The sequence below is a fragment of the Nomia melanderi genome, chromosome 3, assembly GCF_051020985.1.
Source record: "Nomia melanderi isolate GNS246 chromosome 3, iyNomMela1, whole genome shotgun sequence".
In the NCBI taxonomy this organism is placed as follows: domain Eukaryota; kingdom Metazoa; phylum Arthropoda; class Insecta; order Hymenoptera; family Halictidae; genus Nomia; species Nomia melanderi.
Window position 1 is genome coordinate 6,897,125 of NC_135001.1, and position 22,825 is coordinate 6,919,949.

A 22,825-nucleotide genomic window follows, 5' to 3' on the forward strand; every position below is an offset into this window, starting at 1 on the left:
TTTAATATTAAACTTTGTATAATACATCAACATTATGCGAAATATTGAAATAAAACAGGTTTGTTCCTCAATTTACGAGTGATTTCTCTTCGCGTTAGTGCCAAGAAATATACGAACGCCACGAACTTATGGGACTATTTATTGCCACTTACTGTAAGGCCGGAGGGACATTACTTACAAAATAAAGCGAGTATCCTATCAGCGCATAACAATCGTTTCCAGGGAACATTTCGAGTACCCGTTGTATCGTCGACGTCGGTGACAGGATCAGGATAACAAGGACGAGAACACGAATCAAGCCAGGTCTGGAGATCCGCAAACAAAAGAGACATTTCGTAGAAATACGTGGATTTATTGAAACATTTACATCCTCGTTTAGCTCGCGCCGTTTCACCGGGCCCCGTCGCGGCCGACGGAGGTCCATCCCAATCACGCGCGGTGTCCTTGCCTAAAAAGTCAATGCATAATATGTACAATCAGCCATAGAACGACCGATCGCTTCGAGAACGGACACGGAATTCGAGAAAACGCTGTCCCGCGCGGCGCGGCGGGTCGAAAATGATCGCTCGGTCCGTCGAAAACGCGCAACGTCGGACGACAATTCCGTCTCCGAGAACGCGAGCGTGCAAGAAACAGCAGCTCGGACGAACAATCGCGAAGTCGAAGACGTCAGGCTTCTCGCTCGCCGTGAACGGATCGACGGATCCTTCTCGATCGAGAGGAAATTCATTATCGTACATTGCGTGATTCCACGATTTTTTCTCGATCAAGGAAAACCTTCGATCGAGAGAAAATTCATTGACAATGATGGTAATCACTATGAGTCACGCGACTCTATTTTCTCTTCATCGTGAAAGTTCTTCGATCGAGAGGAAATTCATTGACAACGATAGGAAAAGCGAGTCCCATGGTTTTTCTTGATTTTTTCTCGATCATGGAGAATCTTCTTCAAGTTACATAATTTCCAGATTTTGTCTCGTCCTTTCTATAGCGATCTTCCTTCGATAAGATTCGAGATCAAGTTCATCAAGATCGATAAAAAACTTGAGTCACATGATTCCACGATTTTCCTCGGTCATGAAAAATCTTCGATCGAGAGACAATTTACTGGCGATGATGAAGAATGCGAGCCACGTGATTTCACCACGATCGAGAGGAAACTCACCGGCGACGATGGGAAACGTCGCTATTTCAATGATTCACGACTTTCTTCTCGATCGCGGAAATCGTCCTTTCGCTGTTTCGATCATTCGAATTTCCCGCGCGTGCCCTTTCCGCGGCATTTTTTAAACTCGTGTGAGTTCGATCGGGATCCTAGGCTATGGAGTCTGTCGCTGTTATTTAGATGCTATGTAGTTCGAGAAACGGGATCGAAAAGAAAGTGAAAATCGGAACGGAGTAAAGTGTCGGAACGAAAAACCGAGAATTCGATGCGACGAGTTGTTTCACGATGATCGGTGCATTCGGCGATGCGCGCGCGCTGCTCTGTGGCTTCATCTTTCTCTCTCTCCCTCTCTCTCTCTCTCCCTCTCCCTCTCCCTCTCCCCCTCTCTCTCTCTCTCTCTCTCTCTCTCTCTCACACTCACTCTCTCTCTCCCGCAATTGTTCTCTTTCATTCGCTCATTCTATCACACAAACATATGTATATTCTCTATTTACAGGACGTCTCTCTTATAGGGGCGTGTTTCGAAAGCAACCCTCGAATAATCGGGGCGGATTTATCCCGGACGATCCAGCTGCCGTTTGAGACATTTTTGAAATACACGTACAATGTTTTTCCTCTCGCTCGCTCTCACTCTTCCCCCCCTTTTGTCAGTCGCTCACATTTTCTCTATTATTTATATAATATATATGTATATATATCATACATATATACCTAACATAATGTATCGTTTAAAGACTCCATTTATTTATATATTTATATTTATAATTTTATATATATATATACTCTCTGTAACATATATAATATTGTACAATCATACGCGTTTACGTTGTGCGGCTATCTACACGTATCATACAAAAAACACTGGACGTGTCCTGCGTGACGCTTTTTCTCTTTCAACAGGATTCCTTTCGTTTACGATTTCCTTATTCTCGTATGTCTCATGTAAGTATGTGTGTCGTGTTCGTTCACGTGTGTTCAAGCGTGTCTGTCTGTTTCGAGTACAATGTACGAATACGGAGTTGCACGGAACGTGTACCAAGATTCACGATTGAAATGCAACTTTTCTTTGGCGAACTGTTGTCTGTAATTATTCATCGTGAATCACCGTGATCGCGTCGGTTTCAAATTTAGACCGGCGACAATCGGAGATTGCGGGAGATCGTTTATCGCCGAATCAAGTTACTTGTCAGTTCGTTACGTTTCAATCGTTCCAATATAATTAGCAGACTGCGGGCGTTACGTCCTCGAGCGCGTAGAATTCGAAATAGAAAAATAAAGTAACACTTTACAGGAGTTTAAGAGTCGTGTTACCTTACTTTTAACTTATTCCAATTCTCGACGGAAGAATCTTCTTGTTTCTTCAACCCTCGCGTTAGCAACTGACGCGTTCATGTTTCTTCAAACTCGAATATTGCAATGTTCGTGCGCGAATTGGTCATCTTCGGGGCACAAATCGCCGCGAGAGCGTCAAGTAAATTGAGGATCGATGCGATTTTGTCGAATTTTCGTAAGAATGTAACAAATCGCGTGGAAGAAAACAGAAAAATGGCTACCCGGTTGCTAACGCAAGGTTCAAGCCACTTCGAGGGACGCCGGTTTCACGGGAAAATCGAGCAGTCTGATAATTCGATCGCGTTTCGCCCGACTCCGATACGAATGCGCACCTCTACGCGGGTTATACAGGCGTCATTGCAAGCCTACGTTCATTAATTTAGACTTATTCTCACGGATTATCACAATTTTCGCTCTACGCCGACGCTTTCGCGTTCCGGGGTCGGCCATCGACTGCCCTTTCCATCGACTTCGATCTATCGGCGGGCTTCCTCCGTGCGAACGCTCCTCTCTCTTATCCTCCCTCTTACCCCTCGAACGATCTAAATCGCTTCAAGGAATCGAGTCGTTTCGGTGTTCGAAGATGTTCGCGCGTAGCACCCGGTTGGAGAACGAAATATCGAATGGGAGAAGCATTTTGCATCTGTACGGGATGTTTGAAAACAGATGTTTCAGTCATTTCGGTTAGAATTCACGAAACCGTGGGTCGTTCGTTTCGTTCGAGTTCTAGATGTGTCTGTTCGCGATATCTGTTCCTGTATCGTAGTGTAAACGTTACCTTCGGTCCAATAATTAAACAAGAACGATGCACTTTCTTCCAATACCCCTTGTTTCGACGTGTATACATTAACTTGATCGAGAAAACTTCGAGAAGCGCATATTTATCGCTGCGCAAGAACGAGGAAGGCAAATTTCAAATCGATTTTCGTTAATTATACGCAACAGCGAGGAACAAATTTGATCCTTATTTATATAGTTCCGTCTCTTAACTTTATGATACACGAAAATTGCATCGCCAAGGAAACACGAAGAAAATAGAATAGTTTTGTCCAACATTCGTGAGTGAATCGGCAAGAAGTTCTTTTCCAAGATTATCGTGTTAGGAGAATACTGTTTTGATAAAGGAACCAAAGAAACGGAATCATAACATAAGGTATGTTAAACGGAAAATCCAATCAATGCTGCGAATCCATTTATTTACAGGCGATCAGACAGAAGATTGGGCAAGCTGTCCAAAAGAAAATGAACTTAGCCGTCAACCCGCGAATGGGAAATTATAACTATGATGGCAAAAGAATCTCTACCAGCCGGGTTACTCAACGAATATTTAATTGCGGCTTCTAACGTTGAATGCATCTTCATTACTTCACGTTCCTCGGTGTTGCAACCGGCGTGTGTGCACAGCAATAGAGCACAATATGGAAGGACCGTCAACATTGCCGGTTAAAAGTAGCCAGAAGCCAAGCGAGTCGCTGACGACAAAGAGAAACCCAAGCGGGGACAACGATTTCCGCGTGACTGTGAACCAGTTAAAAGCTGCCACACGAGCTGCTGACCATTAACAATGACTACGGCGCCCGATTAAACATATATTTGTAGAATTCATCATTCCCCGGGACCAACTGGACACAGTTCAGAGTAGTTCGAAATGACCATATCATATCAACAGCAGAAACTAACTATTATCACATGACAAACAGTGTACCAGAGCAATCTTCCTATTAGAAATCCCAAAATCTTGTTACAAAAGAATCACTTCCTCGTGAATCAATAGATATTCATCGGGCGAAGCGTACATTGTTCATCAATGACTCGAAGTCGTTCAGAAACGAAGTTACGAATTCTACAGCGATTAACCCCTTGCCTTACAATGTCGCGTCGAACTTGTGACAAAGACTTCAGACAGAAATTAGCAATGAATGTCACTATTCCCTTGAGTTCAAGTTGAACGTTACTTTTCTGTTATAAATTCTTCATATTCGAAGTGTGCACGCAAAAAGATAGAACTCTGTTTCAGTTCTAATAAATCATTAAATCGTTAAGTCGTTGCATTATCAATGCATTAAATTATTACATTATCGAATCATTAAACCATTACATTATCAGATCATTAAATCATAAAACAGTGAAAACGTGCACAATTGCAAAACAGACTGAGTGAAGGGTCAACATTTTCCGCATTCGAGAGCGTCTCCGTCAAAGACGGTTGAAATGTCAATTATAAATGCAACAACGTCGCTTTGCGAAGAGTACGAAACGTCGTCGATCGGAAATAAAGCTGCGTCTCCGAGGGAAACTCTGATTTCCGCTTATCGGCGGGGATCCCGATCGAAGATAAAGCCTAATTGGCGAACCTTTCGATGCGAGCAGCGCGAACAATTGCGCGCTGCCGGCGATAACGAGTCGCCGGGAGAGAATGGAGACGCGCGTCGATCGAAGAGATCAACGACCGACGACAGAACGACAGACGGAGAAGAGGAGGAATGCGTCAGGAACAGATAATCCTAAAACAGACCTTTCCTATCGGCTTCTAGTATCGATCTAACGCCGTCGATAAACACACTCGTCGGCCGATTGTGTGCACGCCGCGCACTTTTTCCGCTTTTCCTCGCGCCGGCACGACCTGAGTGAGTCAGAACACCGTTGCGACAACCACGGGAGGATAAGAAAACGTTGAGTCGCGCGAGATCGGCGCCGCGCCGATCGCGTTCTTTGAAATCTCCGCGTAACAACCGAGTATTCATCGATCCGACGGTGAGTCATCGAACCGATTGTTTAGCGATAAAGTACGGACAGCCCCTTGTCCTATTACTTATTCCTCAATTGTGTCCGATTACTTTGCCACTAATAATTTAGTAAAAACAGAGGAAAATTCTGGATATATCCTACCGTCTGTGTTTGCTATAGAGTATAATCGTTGATAACAGAAAGAGCAATGTTTCATTTGAATTCACAAGGGTTGAGTAATACTTACATTTGTTAAATTTCGTTTCAAATCCTCATGAGTCTGACATGTTATAAGGGCAAGGAGTTAATCAATTTAAATCGTATTGAGAAAAACAGTGAGATTTCGATTCGAAAGGAAACGTCGAGTACACGAGACTGTTTATCGGAAAACGCAAAATGTTTGCACTGATCCTAATCTGTCTCTTTGTACATGAAAGTTTGGACACTGGTTTCGGAAGCGAATGTTTGAGATAATTGAGGTTATCACGCGTGAAGGAACGACTGATTGTTTCATTGATTTAAGTTTAGTTTCACTGTTTACGTGGGTCGATCCGAATATTGCTTTTGAAGAGGTAGATTATTTCGCGTATCACCTTGAAAGTTGCACCGAGAAACTCGAATTAATTAACAAACAGAATAAAACAAAAAACAATGTTTCTCTCTAGAACGTTTAACACTTTAAACTCCTAAATTCTAAACAGTGAATTTCTCGGTTCCCCTAGAAAATCCCTGAAATCTTTAACCCTATTCCTGTCTACTCTCGTCGAATAGCTCCTTGCCTCTCCACCGTTAACAGTTAACAGTCAATACTTAAGATATTCCGAATAAACCTTAATCAACATCCAGAGAACCGGTTTGGTCCTATTCAAACTCGATCGGCGTCCGAAACGTCCAACCATCGACACGATTCGAAAATTCTCCCCTAAAGGCTGGTCGAGGTTGAGAGACTTTGTAGACGTTTCTGATTTATAAGTCTATGGATGGTTTCTCAGTAAATCGTCTACATTAACTAACTGTCATATGTCTAAGAATGTTCCATTAAAATTTCAGTTTCAACAGCCACACAACTGTCAATTTGAATATCATATCGAATGCAATACATTGGAGAAATTCAAACCAAAACATCCGACTTAATGTACTCTATTTAACATTTACGAAGAAACATCCTCGATTGTCCGTCAATCTGGAGCAACATTAACAAATCGATCGTCTCGCGTTCTACAGAGGTCAAAGAGGAGGAACCTGGCTCCGTTCGCGTCTCAAAAGCCCGTGCAAGCTTCCCGCCCTCGATTCCATGGTCAGCAACCCCGTCGGGGATTGTAAACTGGGCTGGTACCTTTTACCGAATGTGTGAGACATTCGAGTATTCGGGTACCTCGCGAGTAGACTACAGATCTTCATGCAAATTCAACTTTTCAAGCATACAATGAAGAAAAGAGGATTGCGATAGAGAATGTTTTGTCGTGGCAAATATTGGGTTGTCACATAAATGCTGCTTTGCATGCATTTTTAAAAGCTCGTAATTAAACTGTAAACATTGGAACACGTTCATACTTGCGACTGAATTTATTTACGTTGCTATCTAACGTTATAGAAAGTACTACACTTGTAAGATTTTATGTACCTTCTAGAGCCTTGTGCATACTGTGCAACGTTGCATTTTCATATGTTTAAAATACTATGCACGTTTTCAAGGGCCCTTAACTAAATTTTATGAATCGAAACATGTTCATATCTACAACCAAATTTAGTTACGTTGCTACCTAAAATAATAAAAATTACTGCACTTCGAACATTTGATGTATCTCTTAGTGTTTTCTGCATTCTGTGAAACGTTACACTCTCAAATTTCTGATAAACGCATAAAAATCCACAGTCTATTCGCGAATGACAGCTCTATCTAGAAATCGCGAGGGTTCTTCGTCCGCGCGACGGAACGAAAACTCGAAACGGGGACGGACTCCGAAGGGTCGTGGAGCAAGGGGTGAGTCCGCGGGGCTACTCAGAATCGCCTCGTGCAATCGTTGTCGCGTATCACAGAAAACCGACGCGCGTCGGTGGTTTGCGGGGGCTAAAAACCGTCGCGACGCGACGCGAGCACATTTGAGCAAAATGTGATCTGAACGTCAAGATCGACGAGTGAAATGTGAACCTCGATTTGACTGTAACCTACCAGATGTTAACCCTCTACCCTCAATCACCATTTGTTTCAACACAGAGATTATAAAATTCTATATTAAATTCTGTATAATATATTAACACATGAAACATTCAAATGAAATAATCCTATACCTCAATTTATGCAGCATTGTTTTTTGACTGTTAGTTGCAAAAAATATGATCGATTTCATCAGAAAATAATGAACATTTAGCTATCACCTACAACGAGAAACATTATGTTCAAAGGGTTAATGATAATTGTCAATTAAAACATAATGGGATCACCTCGATTTACAGATCACAGTTCAAAACACCGAAAAGCAATTTGTAATTACCATCGCATAGAATATAAAATAGAGAGATAATATTGAAATTCGTGAGGATATAAGAACGTTCTTTTATTTTTAACCTTTCGAGGACGAATATCTTCAAGAAATTGAATTTTTTAAATAACTAGAGATTAGGATGTAATTGAAATTATAGTCCTCGAAGGATTAACTTACTCAAATTCTTAAGAGAAGAAGTTTGTATCTAGTTAATTTTAACTTCTTCGAGTTATTTGTTGCTTTTGAAAGAAAGATCCAGCAGTGTAATAATCAGATCACATTTCGCCTAAATCTAACTGGAAGATCCCAAAGGAACGCGACGCGTCGTTGGCCTAATCGCGCGTCTCCAGGCCGACTTCTCATCGTTCTCTCCCCCTAGATTGCGCTCGCATATCTGCGCGCGACCGTGAGTCAGACACTCAAAGACGACGCTTGATTGGCGTCCCGATTACCGTTCCTCTATCCCGTTTTTCTTCGTTTCTTTTAGTTCTTCCTTTCCACGGTTTCTTTCTGTCATTCTCGTCGAGCGATATGCTTGGAAAGATCTGTAAATCACGTCGCAACTTCCGATTCGCGTTGATCCTCGCTGGACCGTGGATCGTACATGCGAATTATTAATTGTTTTTATTTGTAAAGAAATTTAGAGAATGTTTTATTCACCCTTTTTTCTATAATTATCGTTTTTTAATGGTTTATCAAAGACCAAGAATGGTACGTTCATTCTGGTTGTAAAATTAACAAGTATAAAAATTAAATTAAAAATTGTGCGAATTAAATTAAGAAATTTACAAGCTAAATTAAAAATTGTACAAATTAAACTAAAAATTGTACAAACTAAGTTAAAAATTGTGCAAATTAAATTAAAAATCGTACAAATTTCAAATGGTACTAAATTCCGACAAGCTTCGCGTTCAACGAGTATCGAAGACTGTTATCAAATATTCGCAGTCGAGAAAGACACTTTCCGCGCGACAGACCTCTAAATGTTCAGAATTAACCTTGGAAAGATTGAACCTCGAGACTCAGTAATTCATCCACTACCTGACGGTTCATTTCCAAACGCTTCTTCCGGAAGACGCAAGCGAAAATAAATAATTTTCTTGAACCATCACGCGGTAATATGATTTTTGAATTATTCTTCGTCTTTCCAGGGTTAAGGTTTTAACAAATTCTCCGGAAATGTGTTGACCGGTAGTTTTTCAGACTTGTCGCTCTGGTTAACTGCTCGTTAAAAGCGATGCGTTACTCGGTATTCCTTAAATTTCAAGACGTCAAGCGAGAGGAGAGCATTAAACGCTTCCTTGTGTCCGATTCTTTCAATAGAAAGCAAAGTGAAAAGTGTCTGTCGTCGTCAGACACTCGAGATTCAGGCTACTCCAAATTTCAAGACCGAAAAGTGAACCGTTCGTTTATTCGTCGATGCGATCGTCTTAGTGAAATGAAAATCGAAAATTAATATTATACGTTCAAACTGAAAAAAAACCCGAGACGAGCGTTTCAACGGAAATGTTTCGAGAATTCTAAAAGACGGAGCTAATCGGTTTGACTCCATTATTCCCGATAATTTTTAATGTTACGCGAACGCGGCTAAAATGTGTCTCTCCGACTCACGGCTGCGTCTCAGACGTCGATAAATCGCCGCAAGTACTGCGTAATCCGACTGCTGATGTTTATACTTTCACGCTCAGACGAAAATTTCATTCGCTGCGCTCTGATCTTTCTACGCAAATCGAAAATTCAGACTAGAGAACAAACTTCTGTGAACTACTACGCAGAAACTAGAAGCAAATGGAAATTTGGTTCGCCGTTCGACGGCGGAACTGAGTCATCGAGTAACTATTATCATCAGTAGCTTTAATGCTTTTTGAACCATGTCCAGTAGGAATTTGTTTCCAACGTCTCGCCATCATTGTAGCTGGTTTCATCAGGGGTTAAAGACACACTGATACTGTGTGTCAGCTGCTACGATTCGTGGAATAGGAACAATTTATATACGCCTTTTATCCGACTCAAATCATTCTACCATCCGATGGTTAAGTTATTAAAATTCCCATTTCAATGCAACTGAAAGAAAAATTTCTTCGCGCGATCTCCATTATTTCAAGTTTCTGTTTGCCGAAGCTTCGATTAGCATGAGCTTCTGCAAATCCAAGACATTAGACCGCAATCTAAGCAGAAATTTATAACGGCGATTTCATAAAAAGAGAATGAAAAGAAAATTGAATAAAGACTCTACTCAATTTCAGGACACAATCGAACATATCTCTACCAAAGATAGCAACGAAAGATGAGCTCGACGAATTCCAGATACCCTACCGAAAGGACTCAAATCCTTATTGCACAAAATCTCAGCCAAAAATTACCTCTCCGAGCCAGCCCTCAAGAAATGAAAGAAACATCTTAAACATTAACAACCCCTGATCAGCCTACGCTACTATAAGACCCGATACACTCTATCGATCCATGAAAAATTCTTCCCCCGTCTTTTGTTTCCAATGAAAGAAAATACAGCGAGATCGTACCAAGCCCAGGTCAGGATTCACAGCGTGAACACGTACATTGTAAGCAATCGAAGAACATCCGATCGAACCTGACCGACAGTGTGTATCACGCCTAACCTCGCGCGAACATCCCCGTTTGAACCCCCGTCCGGTCCGGCGAATCGAACGACCAGGTGGCATGATCGCGACGATCGAAGGGTAAAAGAGCGCTCTACGTTCGCAAGAGTCCCGCGGACGCTGGTTGTCCTCATACCTCGATCAAAGTCCTCCTCGTTCACACGATGTCCTCTTCCTCCTCTTCGTCCTCCTCCTCGTCGTCGTACTCCTCCTCGTTCGCATGCCAGCAGGCGACGTCCGGCGGCGGGTTCTCGTCGCAGCGGCGTCGACGTCGTTGCCCAGCAGGCGACGGTCGGACAGACGCGGGCGAGTCCTGGACGGCGGACGGCTGGGTGGTCGCCGGGCAGGGCAACGACGAGGAGGATGATGAGGAGGAGGAGGACGACGACGACGAGACGGAAGACGCCGACGGATGGTGATGATGATGAAGAACGAGATCGGCAGTGACGGTGGCCGGAGTGGCAGTGTTGGCGGCGTAGGCCGCGGCAGCAGCGACTCAGGCCAGGGCGTAGGGGTGTGTAGCGTGGTGTCACAAGCCGGGCACAGCGGAAGCGACGGTCGGCGGGGGTGGCGCGCTACTGCTGGCCACACTGGTCGCGTGATGGTAGAGCGGACTCTGGTAATACTCCTGGTGATGGTGGTTGGTCATGTTGTGCATGGGAGCGGTGTTCGAGCCCGTGTGCATTCCGTTGTGATGATGGTGACTCGGGGGAGCGGAGTGCGCGTGCGGATGATGCGACGAGCCGAAGTTCGTGTAACTTTGATGTAGCTCGTACATCTTCATCTCGGGCGGCTTGGTGTCCTGAGCGCCCGGGGACGTGCCGGCTGTGGCGCCTGGTAGTAACCTGGTGATGCTGAAGGGATGACTAGCAGCGGTGTACGGTGGCTCTTGCTTCAAGCTGCCCGTCATTCCATGGTGCAGCGTGGCCGTGTCGGGGATGAGATGAGGATGAAGACTCCGACTGACCATGGCCGTGAGCTCGTCGTGCGCGGCGCCTAAGTCGGGGCCCAAGAGACCTCCTATGTCCGTGGTGTCGCTCTTCAAGCCGGCGTGGTGCTGATGAAGGCTGGCCGCGTGGTGATGGTGGTGAGAGGACACCAGCGAGTGAAGGTCCTTGTCGTCCTGCTGCTGCGGTCCGTGGTGCAGAGAGGCGGGTGTCCTCCTGCCAGCAGCCCGTGCGGTGACCGGCGTCGGACTGTTGTGCCTGGCGGCGCCCGCCGGCGCTATCCCGTTGTCGCTGGTGTGATGCTGCTGGTGCTGTTGATGCTTATTGGTTTGCCTATTCAGCTCTTTTTTCTCGTCCTTGAACCTCTTTTGCCGGCGCAGGTAGCAACCGTTCTCGAACATGTTCCCGCTCTCCGGGTGCAGCGTCCAGAACGAGCCTTTTCCCGGCTTGTCCGGTGTCCTCGGCACCTTTACGAAGCAGTCGTTAAAGCTGAGCGAGTGCCTGATGGAGTTCTGCCAGCGCTGCTGGTTCTGCCTGTAGTATGGGAACAAATCCATGATGAACTGGTAAATTTCGGACAAGGTGAGCATCTTCGTGGGCGCATTTTGGATAGCCATCGTGATCAGACTGATATACGAGTACGGCGGCTTCGAATGTGGGTAGTTGCGCCGATACGACTTGTCCGTGCGGGCCCGCTGCAGGCTTGAGTTCGGCGAGTCAGGCTCCGTCAGGGACAGCGGGTCTCTGGTGACCGCGGCGCTGGCGCCTGGCGTCAAGGAGCCGTAGCCGACGGCACTCATGCACGCGTTCGCGCCAGCCATCGGAGCGCTGCCGTATCTGCTCATTGTGCCGCCGCCCATCGGAGCCATTCCCATCGCGGAGCTCATGGTGCTCATGTTGAAGCCGCCGGCGCCCTGCGGGCTGCAGCTCGGCCCGACGCCGACCCCCATTGACATGCCCATCGACACGCAGTCCATCGAATTTATCGAGCTGTACGTCGGCGCCATGCTGCCCATCGTGGACATCGCGACGCTGGTCATCGCGCCGCCTAAACCGCCAGCGTCGCCGTACAGCTTCTGGGACTGGAGCATGGTCATAGAGGTCACCGGGGCCGGTATGGCAGACTGTTGTCTGCTCGTCAAACGGGAATCATGAAAACCACGGTACCACGGCTGCTGATAGTGCGACGATCCCTTAATCTTCTCGCCCCACTGTCGCCGGTCGAGAAATCACCGATACCTCCTGTATCACTGATGATGTCGCGGTCACTGGGAAACCTTCGTGGAAGTCCGTCGCGCGAGTTCGGAACGCCGAAACGCGGTTCGAACCGAGATCACTGATCTGTCTGAGGAGCAGTCGGGTCCTTATGCTCCTGATCTCACACTGAAACTTCACTGAATCAGTACGTACGCAAACACGTTCCCGATCGGTAGAACGAGGACGCACAAAACGATTCTTGGTTCACTGACAATTATCCCTCGCGGGCACAACGATCTCCCGTTGCACGACAACAGTCACCGTTCTCCGTTGTTCAAACGAGATTGACGTTCACTGATCGACGACGACGTTCAACGACGAGCAACAATCGACCGGGCTGCTCGATCGGACACTCGTCGATCTCCGGTTCAGCACGAGTGGACGCGACGCGGCCGAACTGCGAGAGGAAGAAGCCAACGGTGTGCGCGGCGGCGATCGTGGCGCGGGCGTCTCGCAACAGCCACGAGCTGAACACACAAGAGCAGTTGTTTGAGCGGGGCCTGTTTGAGCCGCCTCACCTCCACTCTCCCTCATTCACCCGGTCTGTTTCTCTCTGTGTGCCGTGTGGATGGAGGCCGGTTAGCGAGTGTACTCCGCTACTCTTGAGTCTCCCGATCTTGTTCAAACACCCCCCACTCCTGGCGCCGCGCACCACGCCCGCCACTGCTCCACGCTATGCGGCGCGGCCAATGCAAAGGTGCCCGTCCCCTCCGCCGGCCAGCGCCAGCCAATCTAACTGGGACGGAGGGTTAGGTCTGGGTTAGGTTGCGCGTCCCCCTTCCGTGCCGCCTTGAATCGGTGGCGCGATAATGCTTCGCTGGCTCGGGCTTTCCTCGCCGAGGGCGAGCGCGCAGCTGCGAACCTCTGCGCGCCGAGCAGCTTGCGCAATACAACCCGCAGGAGACGGCTAGGCAACGGACGACCGGCGACGACGATCGTCCCGATGACGACGGGGCCACCGCGTCGCCTCTCCTCGCGGCTCTGCCATGTCATGTCAACTGTCTGTCCGCCACGCGTTTGACACCTATCTCGCGCGCGCCGTCACGCGTCCCGCGACCCCGACGCGACGCGACGCTTTTCTTCCCTGCTCCGCATCACTTTCGCCACCCGTCGACGCCGTTCTCCTCCACCCTTGTTTCTTCGACGACCTCCCTACTCGTACGACCTGACCACCCTTCTGCCTCCCACCAACCTCCCCTCGTCTCCGCACCACCTCCTCGTCCTCCCCCCCCCCCTCTCGCACAGCTTTTTCGCGGATCCTACAGTACGAGTTCGGTCGACGACGCGTTTTCGCCTCGATTTTCGACGCTCCCGCGATCCAACCCCGTGGCGGAGACGGGAATTCTCGCGTTACGGGGAAACGATGGAGGGAACCGGACGGCGCATGGATCAAGGCGATGGAGGTTCGTTTTCTTCTTGATTCACCTGATGATTGTTCTTTCGTTTCTTTTTGTTTTGGTTGGTTTCTTTGTTTCGGTTGCATTCTCCTTCGTGAAACTCGTGTGACTCGTAGAGCTGCGAGGGTTATTTCGAAGCACAGGGGAATGTTTTAAGAAGATCTTGGCTTTTTGCTTGCCAGGCAAGTTGGATGTTTAGATTTTGTAGACGCGGGGTATTCTTCTGGATGAAACTTGATGAGAATCTAGCGATTTTGGTTGAAGCTACTGTGGGTTTATTTGTTAGGCTTCGTTCGTTCGATTCTAATATTGGAGATCGTGAAAGTCAATCATGTTCCGTGGGTATTTGATGTTTCTATTCGTCCTCGTCGCTGAAACCAGTTAACACCATTGTTAGTTGGTATTTTCACTGTGGAAGATTGGAAAACAATAACACAGCGTACGTATTCTCTCCTTATCGAGTTCAGAAATTCTAAAATGTCGGAAATTTCCTTCAAACAGGAACTGTTATTCACCGTCGGCAGCATCAGACGTCGCACCCCTTATCTATCGAGTCTACATCATAATTTCTCGTTCGAGACTTCGTTAACACACTTCGCATTTGTAACTTTCCATCGCCATTTAGTTCGAAATTGAATGAAAAATCTCCAAACAAAATGCACGACGAACATCTAAATGTTCTCGCGTAATAAAACTGTATATCAATAACCAAACTCCTCATTTTAAGGACTAGGATATCTCCCAAAAATACGAACAAAACTACCAAAACCTAGCAAAGACACTTATTTATAGATGGATCGTGACATTTTTCAAAAATTAACTCGTTCCAACTCAGATCTGACAAGAAGGAATTAAAAAAAAAGGAATAAAAGGACCGACGCCAACCAGCGCTCTCTGCAGAGTCCTCAGAGGAGCTTCCGGTCCCATCAGCGGCCCGCAATCGAATCACCTAATTAATCCGCACTTTTCGTTCGATTTCGTTCCAATTAACCGTTTGTCGCGTCGAATAATTAACCGTCGGAGTTTCCCATGAATATTAAACGGGCGTAATAAAAAGAGACCGGATTTTCAGGGGAGATAATTAGGTTAGATTGATTCGATCAAGCGTCCCGCGCTTCCTCGCCGACGCTCCGCGGCCTTTCAAGCCTCTTCCTGGTCCACCCATCCGAGTTTCTTCGTTTCGCGACGATTCCGCTGACCGAAAAGCTTATCACCTCGACTTTTATCGCGAGTTTGAACGACAAATTCAATGCGCTTAAGTTCTCGCTCTCCAAACGTTCTTTATCTTACGCGATCTTGGGACCAGAAATTCTTCCATACATGGTGGTGTCCACCAACGATATCCCTTTCTGCGATTATTTTCTTGTTAATTTTTTTCTTTGGTGAAGATGTTCCGCTAAATTTGCTATACAACACCTTAATGCTTCCGAGGCGGATTTTCCAAGACCACTTTTTGAAAAATGATCTACAAACATTGTCACTCAAATATTTGAGACACTTAACCGAATTTTTAACAGCGAGAAATTGTAGTACGAGATTATGTTCTTTAAAGTAATAATGGCACGTTCATAATAAAGTAGCATGCAAGAAATCTTAATAGATCAGCAGCTTGCATCTCTGTAAACTTGACTAGGTTTATGTGTCCCAATAGTCTCGAAAGGATTACACGTGTGTCTGAGTTAGAAAACCTGGAAGGAATGAGAAATTTAAGAGATAAATACTTTATTTTACTTATGCTTTCGCGGTTCAGTGAAATGTTAAGGTTTTAAGGATGGCCGCTTGTAAAGGTGTATACAAAAATTGAAGACGTTGGCAGGAGATGTATGTGTATGGATTTCAGTTGAATGAATAGAAAAATATAAAGTTGAATTATTTTTTATGGGATTTGTGTGGATTCAGTTTTTTGAGGTGGATAGACTTTGGAAATAAGATTCAATATCCGTCGCAATGGAATATAGAGAATAAACTTATCGTCCTGACTTAATTCTAATAATGTTGAGTGATTATATCAGAAACTTCTATTTTATATTCTGATTTTCGGAGTTTATTGCTTACGAAAGATCGATCATTCGTCTGACGCTTGAAAACAAACTTCTAATGCACGATATTAGCGATTTTCCCGTTGAATTTAGCGAACAATGACGAATTATAATTGACACAGAAAATTACGTTTTCATAGAAAAAAAATTTCAATTTCTCCAACGAAAAAAGTCATCTAACAGTGAATACATAGGAGGCTCTAAACAGGATTCCGTTGCCAGTCCAAAAATCTACTCGATTCTATCGCAAAATACAAGAAACATACATAATCCTCTTATATACCTACAAAACAATCATAATCTCTTTTATCACGGCACAGAAAATCAAGAAGGTTCAAAAACACTACAAAAAAACAGTTGATTAATTGGAAAAATCCAATCACACGAAAATTCAAGTAACAAAATAAAAATTGTCTTCATTAAAAAATTACAAAAGATCTGTTTAAATTAAAAAATACCAACGAGTTTTTCACGTGTCCATCGGAAAATGGTAGTTTTACAAGTTTAGTTATAGTTTTACAAATTCTACGATTTTCCTGCAGCAGATCGTTTCAACGTCCCAAAATTGTCGTATAAAGTATTCGAATCTGGATCGAGAAAAGGTAGAAAGATCGGTTGAGAACACGTTCGATGTATCGCAGCGCCATGTGTGAATCGCGCACCGCGAAGAAATTAGTAATTCGCGCTACGATGCGGCGTAACTAGTTGTTTTTCAGGGAAGTGCGAAGTGCGGTCTAACGCGGCAAATTGCTCGGTTGCGCCGGTCAGTCGGTTCGAGAACGGAACCGAGAAAAAGGTATCCATTGAACGACCGATCGGATTTGTCGAAACCTTTAACACTGTCGCGTGTAAATCGTTACGATGACCCATTTTATTCGGTCACGGTGGAGGGAGTCGTCGCTTTTCAACAATTTAGTGCCCTCCAAATTGATTCCTCTAACATCGGGACCGGACCGTTCGCAGCGACGACACTAAACGAGAAAGAAAGAGCCTTCAGACGTCGATTCTATGACTCCGTGCTTCAAAATCACGTTGAAGATACTTTAAATTCATTATTCGACTTCTAACGTATACGCTTCTGAACGTAGAAACTTTCGTTCAGGCTCATTCTAAATAGGAATACGAATCAGTTCAGCGAATACAAGGGAAACATTAACCCTTCGCGGACGAAGATTCTTTGAAGTACACAAAACCTTCCACAAATGCAGCTCAATTATATATGAATTGCTTAAATAAAATGTAATAAAAAAGGGAACTACGTGCCGATCTCTTGCCGTTCGAGTAATTAAATTATCTGTCTGGGACTTAGTCTTCCGCATCTGAAAATTTCATCTCGCCGAAATGTCGACATTCGCCCACAAATGGTTAATACGTTGATTTGGAATGAACTACGATATACAAGATGATTGATGTCGAATAACAACATCTACAGTATAAGTAACTATAGTAACAGAATGACAAACAACTGCGACACCAAATGATCAACAATAGTTTCTGTTTACCTTCGCTGCGATATATCTCGAAGTTCCGTGACGTGTTAATTTATTATTGAAACCTTAACCATTTTCATGTTTTATATGCTTTTCTACGTTAATGCTAATTTCATTAGACGGTAAAATGTCGAGCCCACTTCAACTATCTATATCAAAGCAGACAGGTTATTAGAAACTGTCGAAACGCGGGCAGCTCGTTTGAATGTGCCCGCGCTAATTAAAAGCGAAAGGTGCATTAAATCAATCGGCGAATCGTTGTAACAACGAATCCCGCGTCGGAAACGAGACAAATCAAACCCGGTCCGCATCGCTGTTTATGATAAACAACTGCATAGGCGGCCGCGCGTTAATAATTCCGCGAGGTGTCAAGCCGCGGTACCCTTTGTTTAACGATGAATTAAATAACGCCGACTAGTTCCCGATTAATCGTCGCATAGTTCCCGGTTAGTTTATCGATCGCGCCGCGAACGAATGTTTGCGTAACGTTGAATTCATTTTCGAGATAATCGGCGGCCAGTGTCTATACTTTCGGAATCGACGCGGATAATCTGATTCCGCCAGGTATAACTCGCGTATAAACGAATAAAACACACACGCACGCGTGCGCGTGTCGTATACATCAGATTCAATCTCAATTACCATACTTAAACGAAACGAAAAAGTGGAAAACAACCGCCAATCCCGTTTATAATCCGCTCGTTAATTAACCTCTTCATTTGAATAACAAAATCCGCGCGATTTTCAACGGAAACAAGCGGATCCGATTTCCAGCCGAACGTTATTTATTTTAATTAGAATATATTATAACGCGATCCGGCTGCCGCGCGACAAGAAACGGGGGCGAGCGGGTCGCACGACCGGCCGGAAGCAATTAACACTACAGAGGCTCATGGGACGCGACAATTTCATGCATATCGAATTTTATAAACACTACTTGGTATTGTTTGTGTCATATTTGATTGATGCAATTACGCGAAAAACTATTATTGTAATTGTGGAGACGTCCTGAGTATAGGTGGACTTTAAGAATTTTTGTTTTAATAACTATTAAGTGAGGACTCCTGATTTCTTTTAGGTGTGTAACTGTAACCTTCTGTTTTATATTTGTATGTTTTCTGAGCTGAAATTTTACAAAATGTCGCGGTTATGTAGACGTCGACTTTATCACTCGATTGCAGACAACTGAAACAAAGACAAGCATTCTTATGGATTTATAAACAGAAGTATATTATCTAAAATGCGGCGTACGGATTTTTCGATATCTCGATTATTTAATTCTGCATAAACATTTGTAGCTAATTTCTTGGGGTAAGAACAGGTTGTTGCACTTCAAATGCTCGGCATTCCCATAAGAATTAAAATTTCGAAAAATCCGTACGCTAGGTTCTAGATAACATATTTCTGTTTATAAATACACAAAAATAGAATTCCGAAGCTACCAATATAACACATACTTCTCTGAGAAATTGCTACAGAAATCGATTTAGCAATGTGCAAGCTACATCATAAGTCAACTGATGTTTCAATAGCTGTACTCTTAGAGTTCCTACAGAAAAATTTGAAAAAGTCAATTTGACTGCTCGGTAATTTTAGTGTTAACATTAAACGCACCGGCACTTTATATGCACCAATTCCTACCATAACCAATCAAATATTTCGTAACAACATAAAAGTAAGCAAATTAAACCATAAATATTTCTTAATGGAAAAAGAACCGAGGAAAAAGACAAAAATTGAAGCACTGATTAGTCGGACGATATAGGAATTGATATAAAGTTAAATGAACGAAAGAAAACGCAGAATTGTTAATTAAACCTTGAAAACGATCGTTTGAGCGATCGCGGTAGGTTTAGCGTTAAAAATCGACTCGTTCGACTCTACTCCCTTCCGCTTTCTTTTCGCCCCCGTCCTACGGACTCCGGCGAAATTATCATTATCGCACGTTCGCCGCAAAGTGCATTTTTAACTTTATTAATCCGCCGGCCGACCCGCGGCTAATACGCTTCGCAAACATGGACGCGAAACGCTTCTGCTATTGGATTAAGAGCAGGTAATCTCGGCGCACGCGTGCGAGCAAGCGAGCGAGCGGGTTCGTACCACCTGCGTATTGCCGAACAATCCGCGGATTGCTCCTTTAATTAAAAGTCGAGCCCGTTGTGAAATTATTTTAAACCAGCGCCCTGTCGAACGGCAAAAATCGCGTTTGTCAAGCACGAGTCCGCTTGTTGCGGATGATTGCTACGAAAGAGGAATGCTCGCGGACAAATTTATTGAATTTTATTTTTCTCTGGAGTTCATGTGTTTTTGTTGATACTGGAACAATGATGAGTACACTGTGAATTTTTAGCTGAAGTTTGATCTTCGAGGACGGAATTGGAGAGGTAGAATTAGAGTTTCCTACGATGAGAAATGATTTTTTTAAGGGTTGAAGAGAGTAATGGTGTTGTACAATGACATCTTTTGAAGAGTGGATGTAGACATTGCGTGGCAATGAATATTATCAATGCTAGGACATGGTACAAAGAATAGTAGCTTTGGGCACTTCATGTATTTCCTTGTATTGTATGTGCTCTGTGCAATCAAATTTACTGTAAATGCATAAACATTCGCAGTTGAGTGACTAGTAGTCGCAACTCGCAACTCCTCAATTACTGTTTGCGGTGTACACAATAACATGAACAAAAGGAGCTTCATATAAATTATAGTTCTAATGTTCTAAATTTTTTATGAATGTATTTACGTATTTAATTATGAAGACATTTTATGATGTTTTACTTCATAATTACTTTATGACATGAAATATTAGGCTTTCAGTTTGGGAATTGCCATGGCTGTAGGCTGTTAGAGTGTTACAATAGAACACTAGAGATTAGAACCGACAATAAAACCCAGCAGACCAATTTGCTTGACTTATACTTCTTTGTAGACATTAGAAAAATGGATTTGTTAAGATTTCGAATAGCTTATAAACATTTTAAGATATAATTCATTCTCCACTGACAAGTCAATCTAATTAATAATTTCTTAAAAACGTACTTTTACCTTGTCAATATTTCGAAAAGAAGAGATCCCAAATGTTTTCAACGTTTTACAATATCCCGCTCGAAAGCGATCGAAGATGTTCCGTTTCCGATCGATGCACACTGCTGTTATCGTGGTGTATCGCTTATCGGCTGCAATGGCGCCGAATTCCGGCGGTTCAGGAGCACGCCATGCTTCCCTATAAAATTCACTGTACGAGCTGTCCAGTGAAAACTCCAATATTCCATTTAATTGTCTATCGACATTGAAAAAAGCCCGATTTCCATTGTAACTATTCGATTCGGATATCAGAAATTGTTTTCTTCGATTCTGTTGTTATCGCTTGCAGCGATATTTTATAGAAAAACAGAAAAAATGGTGTAGAATTATTTTAAAAAGGCATAATATTTCGGGAACAGCAGAAATTTCTGTTATAGTCTATTCGAAAGAAGTGTAATCAATGGAAAACGAGCATGAAAAGCGTCGACAATCTTCACCGAACGCGGACAGGGGAAGGTAGAGTCAATCGCAAACGAGGTCCGGCATTTTATCGATTGTCTGTCCGTCGTCCCTTGTATCTTGTTCACTGACCCATGATTAAAAGCCCTCCCGGCCTGATAAACCGCCTCTAAATATCTACCGACTGCCGATTATACGGATTTTTCGAAATTCCGCTGTTTCCAGTTACTCGAGAAACTTACCCCCAACGTATCAGTACAGAATAAATAAAAATAAATCATTTTAAAATGAATCTGTACAGAACAATTTCTATATTTCATATATGATTGCTAATTTCACAGTTTCCCCTCGTCGAACATTGAAAAATTTATTTTAAAAATGGCTCCTACCGTGAGCCATTTCATAACCTGCAAAACGGAACTTTTATTCATATGAAAAAGTAACGAAAGAAAATTGATAGTTTTAAAAAAAATGTCAGCTCTCTACGGTGAAGCTTTTATTCCTCGAGAATTTATTTCATGTTCTATAATCTCAATAGCCTCGGTAGTACCACAGAGCCCACGCAAATGAATTTCCATCCAGATGGAAAGATAACGAGAGAAAATCAAAATTTCCCGTGAATCATAGTATCTTAACACTAGATTTATCGAACGAGTAAATTCGACTCAATTTTATAACAATTATCTGAATCATAACAATTTGACTCATACCGAATTATGTAACAATTATTTGAATCATAAAAATTTCACACATAACAATTTCTCTAAAAACGATAGAACAGACTGTACGGTAAATGTCAGTAAACCTAGTGTTAAAGAAAATTCTTCGGTTGCTTGAGAATTTGAATTCTGCCGTTGAGACGGGTTACGGGATGAGCCGATACTCGAATTCTATGCAATTACAAGGGAAAAAGGGCGAAAATCTGGCGAGGATCTGCGTCGTTGGGCTCCACGGGTGTATCGTTCCGTCCACGACCAGCAAATCTCGGTTTACAGTCACTTTAGTACCGCTTATTATCCGCAGCGGCCGTAAGAGTGGACTCTAGCCCCGATGAGACCGTCGTTTGTTTTTGTTCTTGCGGTTGCTCGATCGTAAACACCGCCGGATTATCTCTGCAGGACACGCTGTCCGGTCGCCATTGTTTCTTCCTTCATTACCTGGCCGATAAACACGAGCCATACGGGTTTTCCTTTTGTTTTTTATTGCCAGCCACCTACACCGGACGCTACCGTTGTAAGAATACGTGGTACTATACCTGTTTGATTCACCCTGTGCCACCTTTCTTCGTGCCCCGTCGTTTTGTCTACACTGTTGAAATGCTGTTAGTACTGAATACAACTACCGAGCAATCGATGGAATTAGTTTTTATTATTTTTGGGACTATGAAGGTTCATTTGCTCGAACTTCGATTGATTTATGTTTTAGTATGCGTGTTACTATTGTAGGGAAGTGGCTTAATGTTTAGCATAACCGCATCGACGAATAGCAAATTGGTAAAGTAAATGAGGTAAGAACTGACTAATGAGATTTATCAGCGTAATCATCGAGTGATCTCCTTATAGTATATCAATTCATTTTCATTATTACCAACATTCCATGGTAGAGTCCTATATTCAATTTCAATACTTATATCGCAACCCTGAAATGTTCAATATTTCAAATCTTACTCTGATTCTGAGCTTCTCGATCGAAATAAAGCAGCTACAAACTGAGAACAATCTCAAGGGTCGACATTAAGTATCATAGTAATGACTCGAATTCAAGAATCAAACTTCCACCAAAAAGAACAGAAAAAAGTGAGACCTTCTTTAGCTCGAATCGCGTTTTCGATCAGAATAAAGCATTTACAAGCTAAGAACAATCTGAAGGATAGGCGTTAGGTAT

The 22,825-nt window shown here is 43.6% G+C and overlaps 1 protein-coding gene and 1 long non-coding RNA gene across 3 annotated transcripts in view; one reads left to right on the top strand and one right to left on the bottom strand.

The window, feature by feature from the left end:
* Nucleotides 1–342: 342 nt before the first annotated feature.
* Nucleotides 343–13,105, bottom strand: LOC116431035 (forkhead box protein A4-B). The gene is made up of 2 exons (XM_076365742.1): nt 10,465–13,105; nt 343–3,140 (listed from the first exon to the last, which is right to left on the bottom strand). Exon 1 carries the CDS (start codon nt 12,370–12,372, stop codon nt 10,858–10,860), a length of 1,515 nt encoding a protein of 504 aa, XP_076221857.1. The 5' UTR covers nt 12,373–13,105; the 3' UTR covers nt 343–3,140; nt 10,465–10,857.
* Nucleotides 13,106–13,786: 681 nt separating this feature from the next.
* The window catches only part of LOC143174409 (uncharacterized), a 28,459-nt gene continuing 19,420 nt past the window's right edge, over nt 13,787–22,825 (top strand). For both annotated transcript variants that reach the window (XR_012998305.1, XR_012998306.1), the window contains exon 1: nt 13,787–13,935. This is a non-coding gene — a long non-coding RNA (uncharacterized LOC143174409). The remainder of the gene's footprint in view (nt 13,936–22,825) is intronic.

Coding starts and splice junctions, on each gene's coding strand:
- LOC116431035 (XM_076365742.1), bottom strand. CDS start 12,372: ATGACCATGCTCCAGTCCCAGAAGCTGTACGGCGACGCTGGCGGTTTA.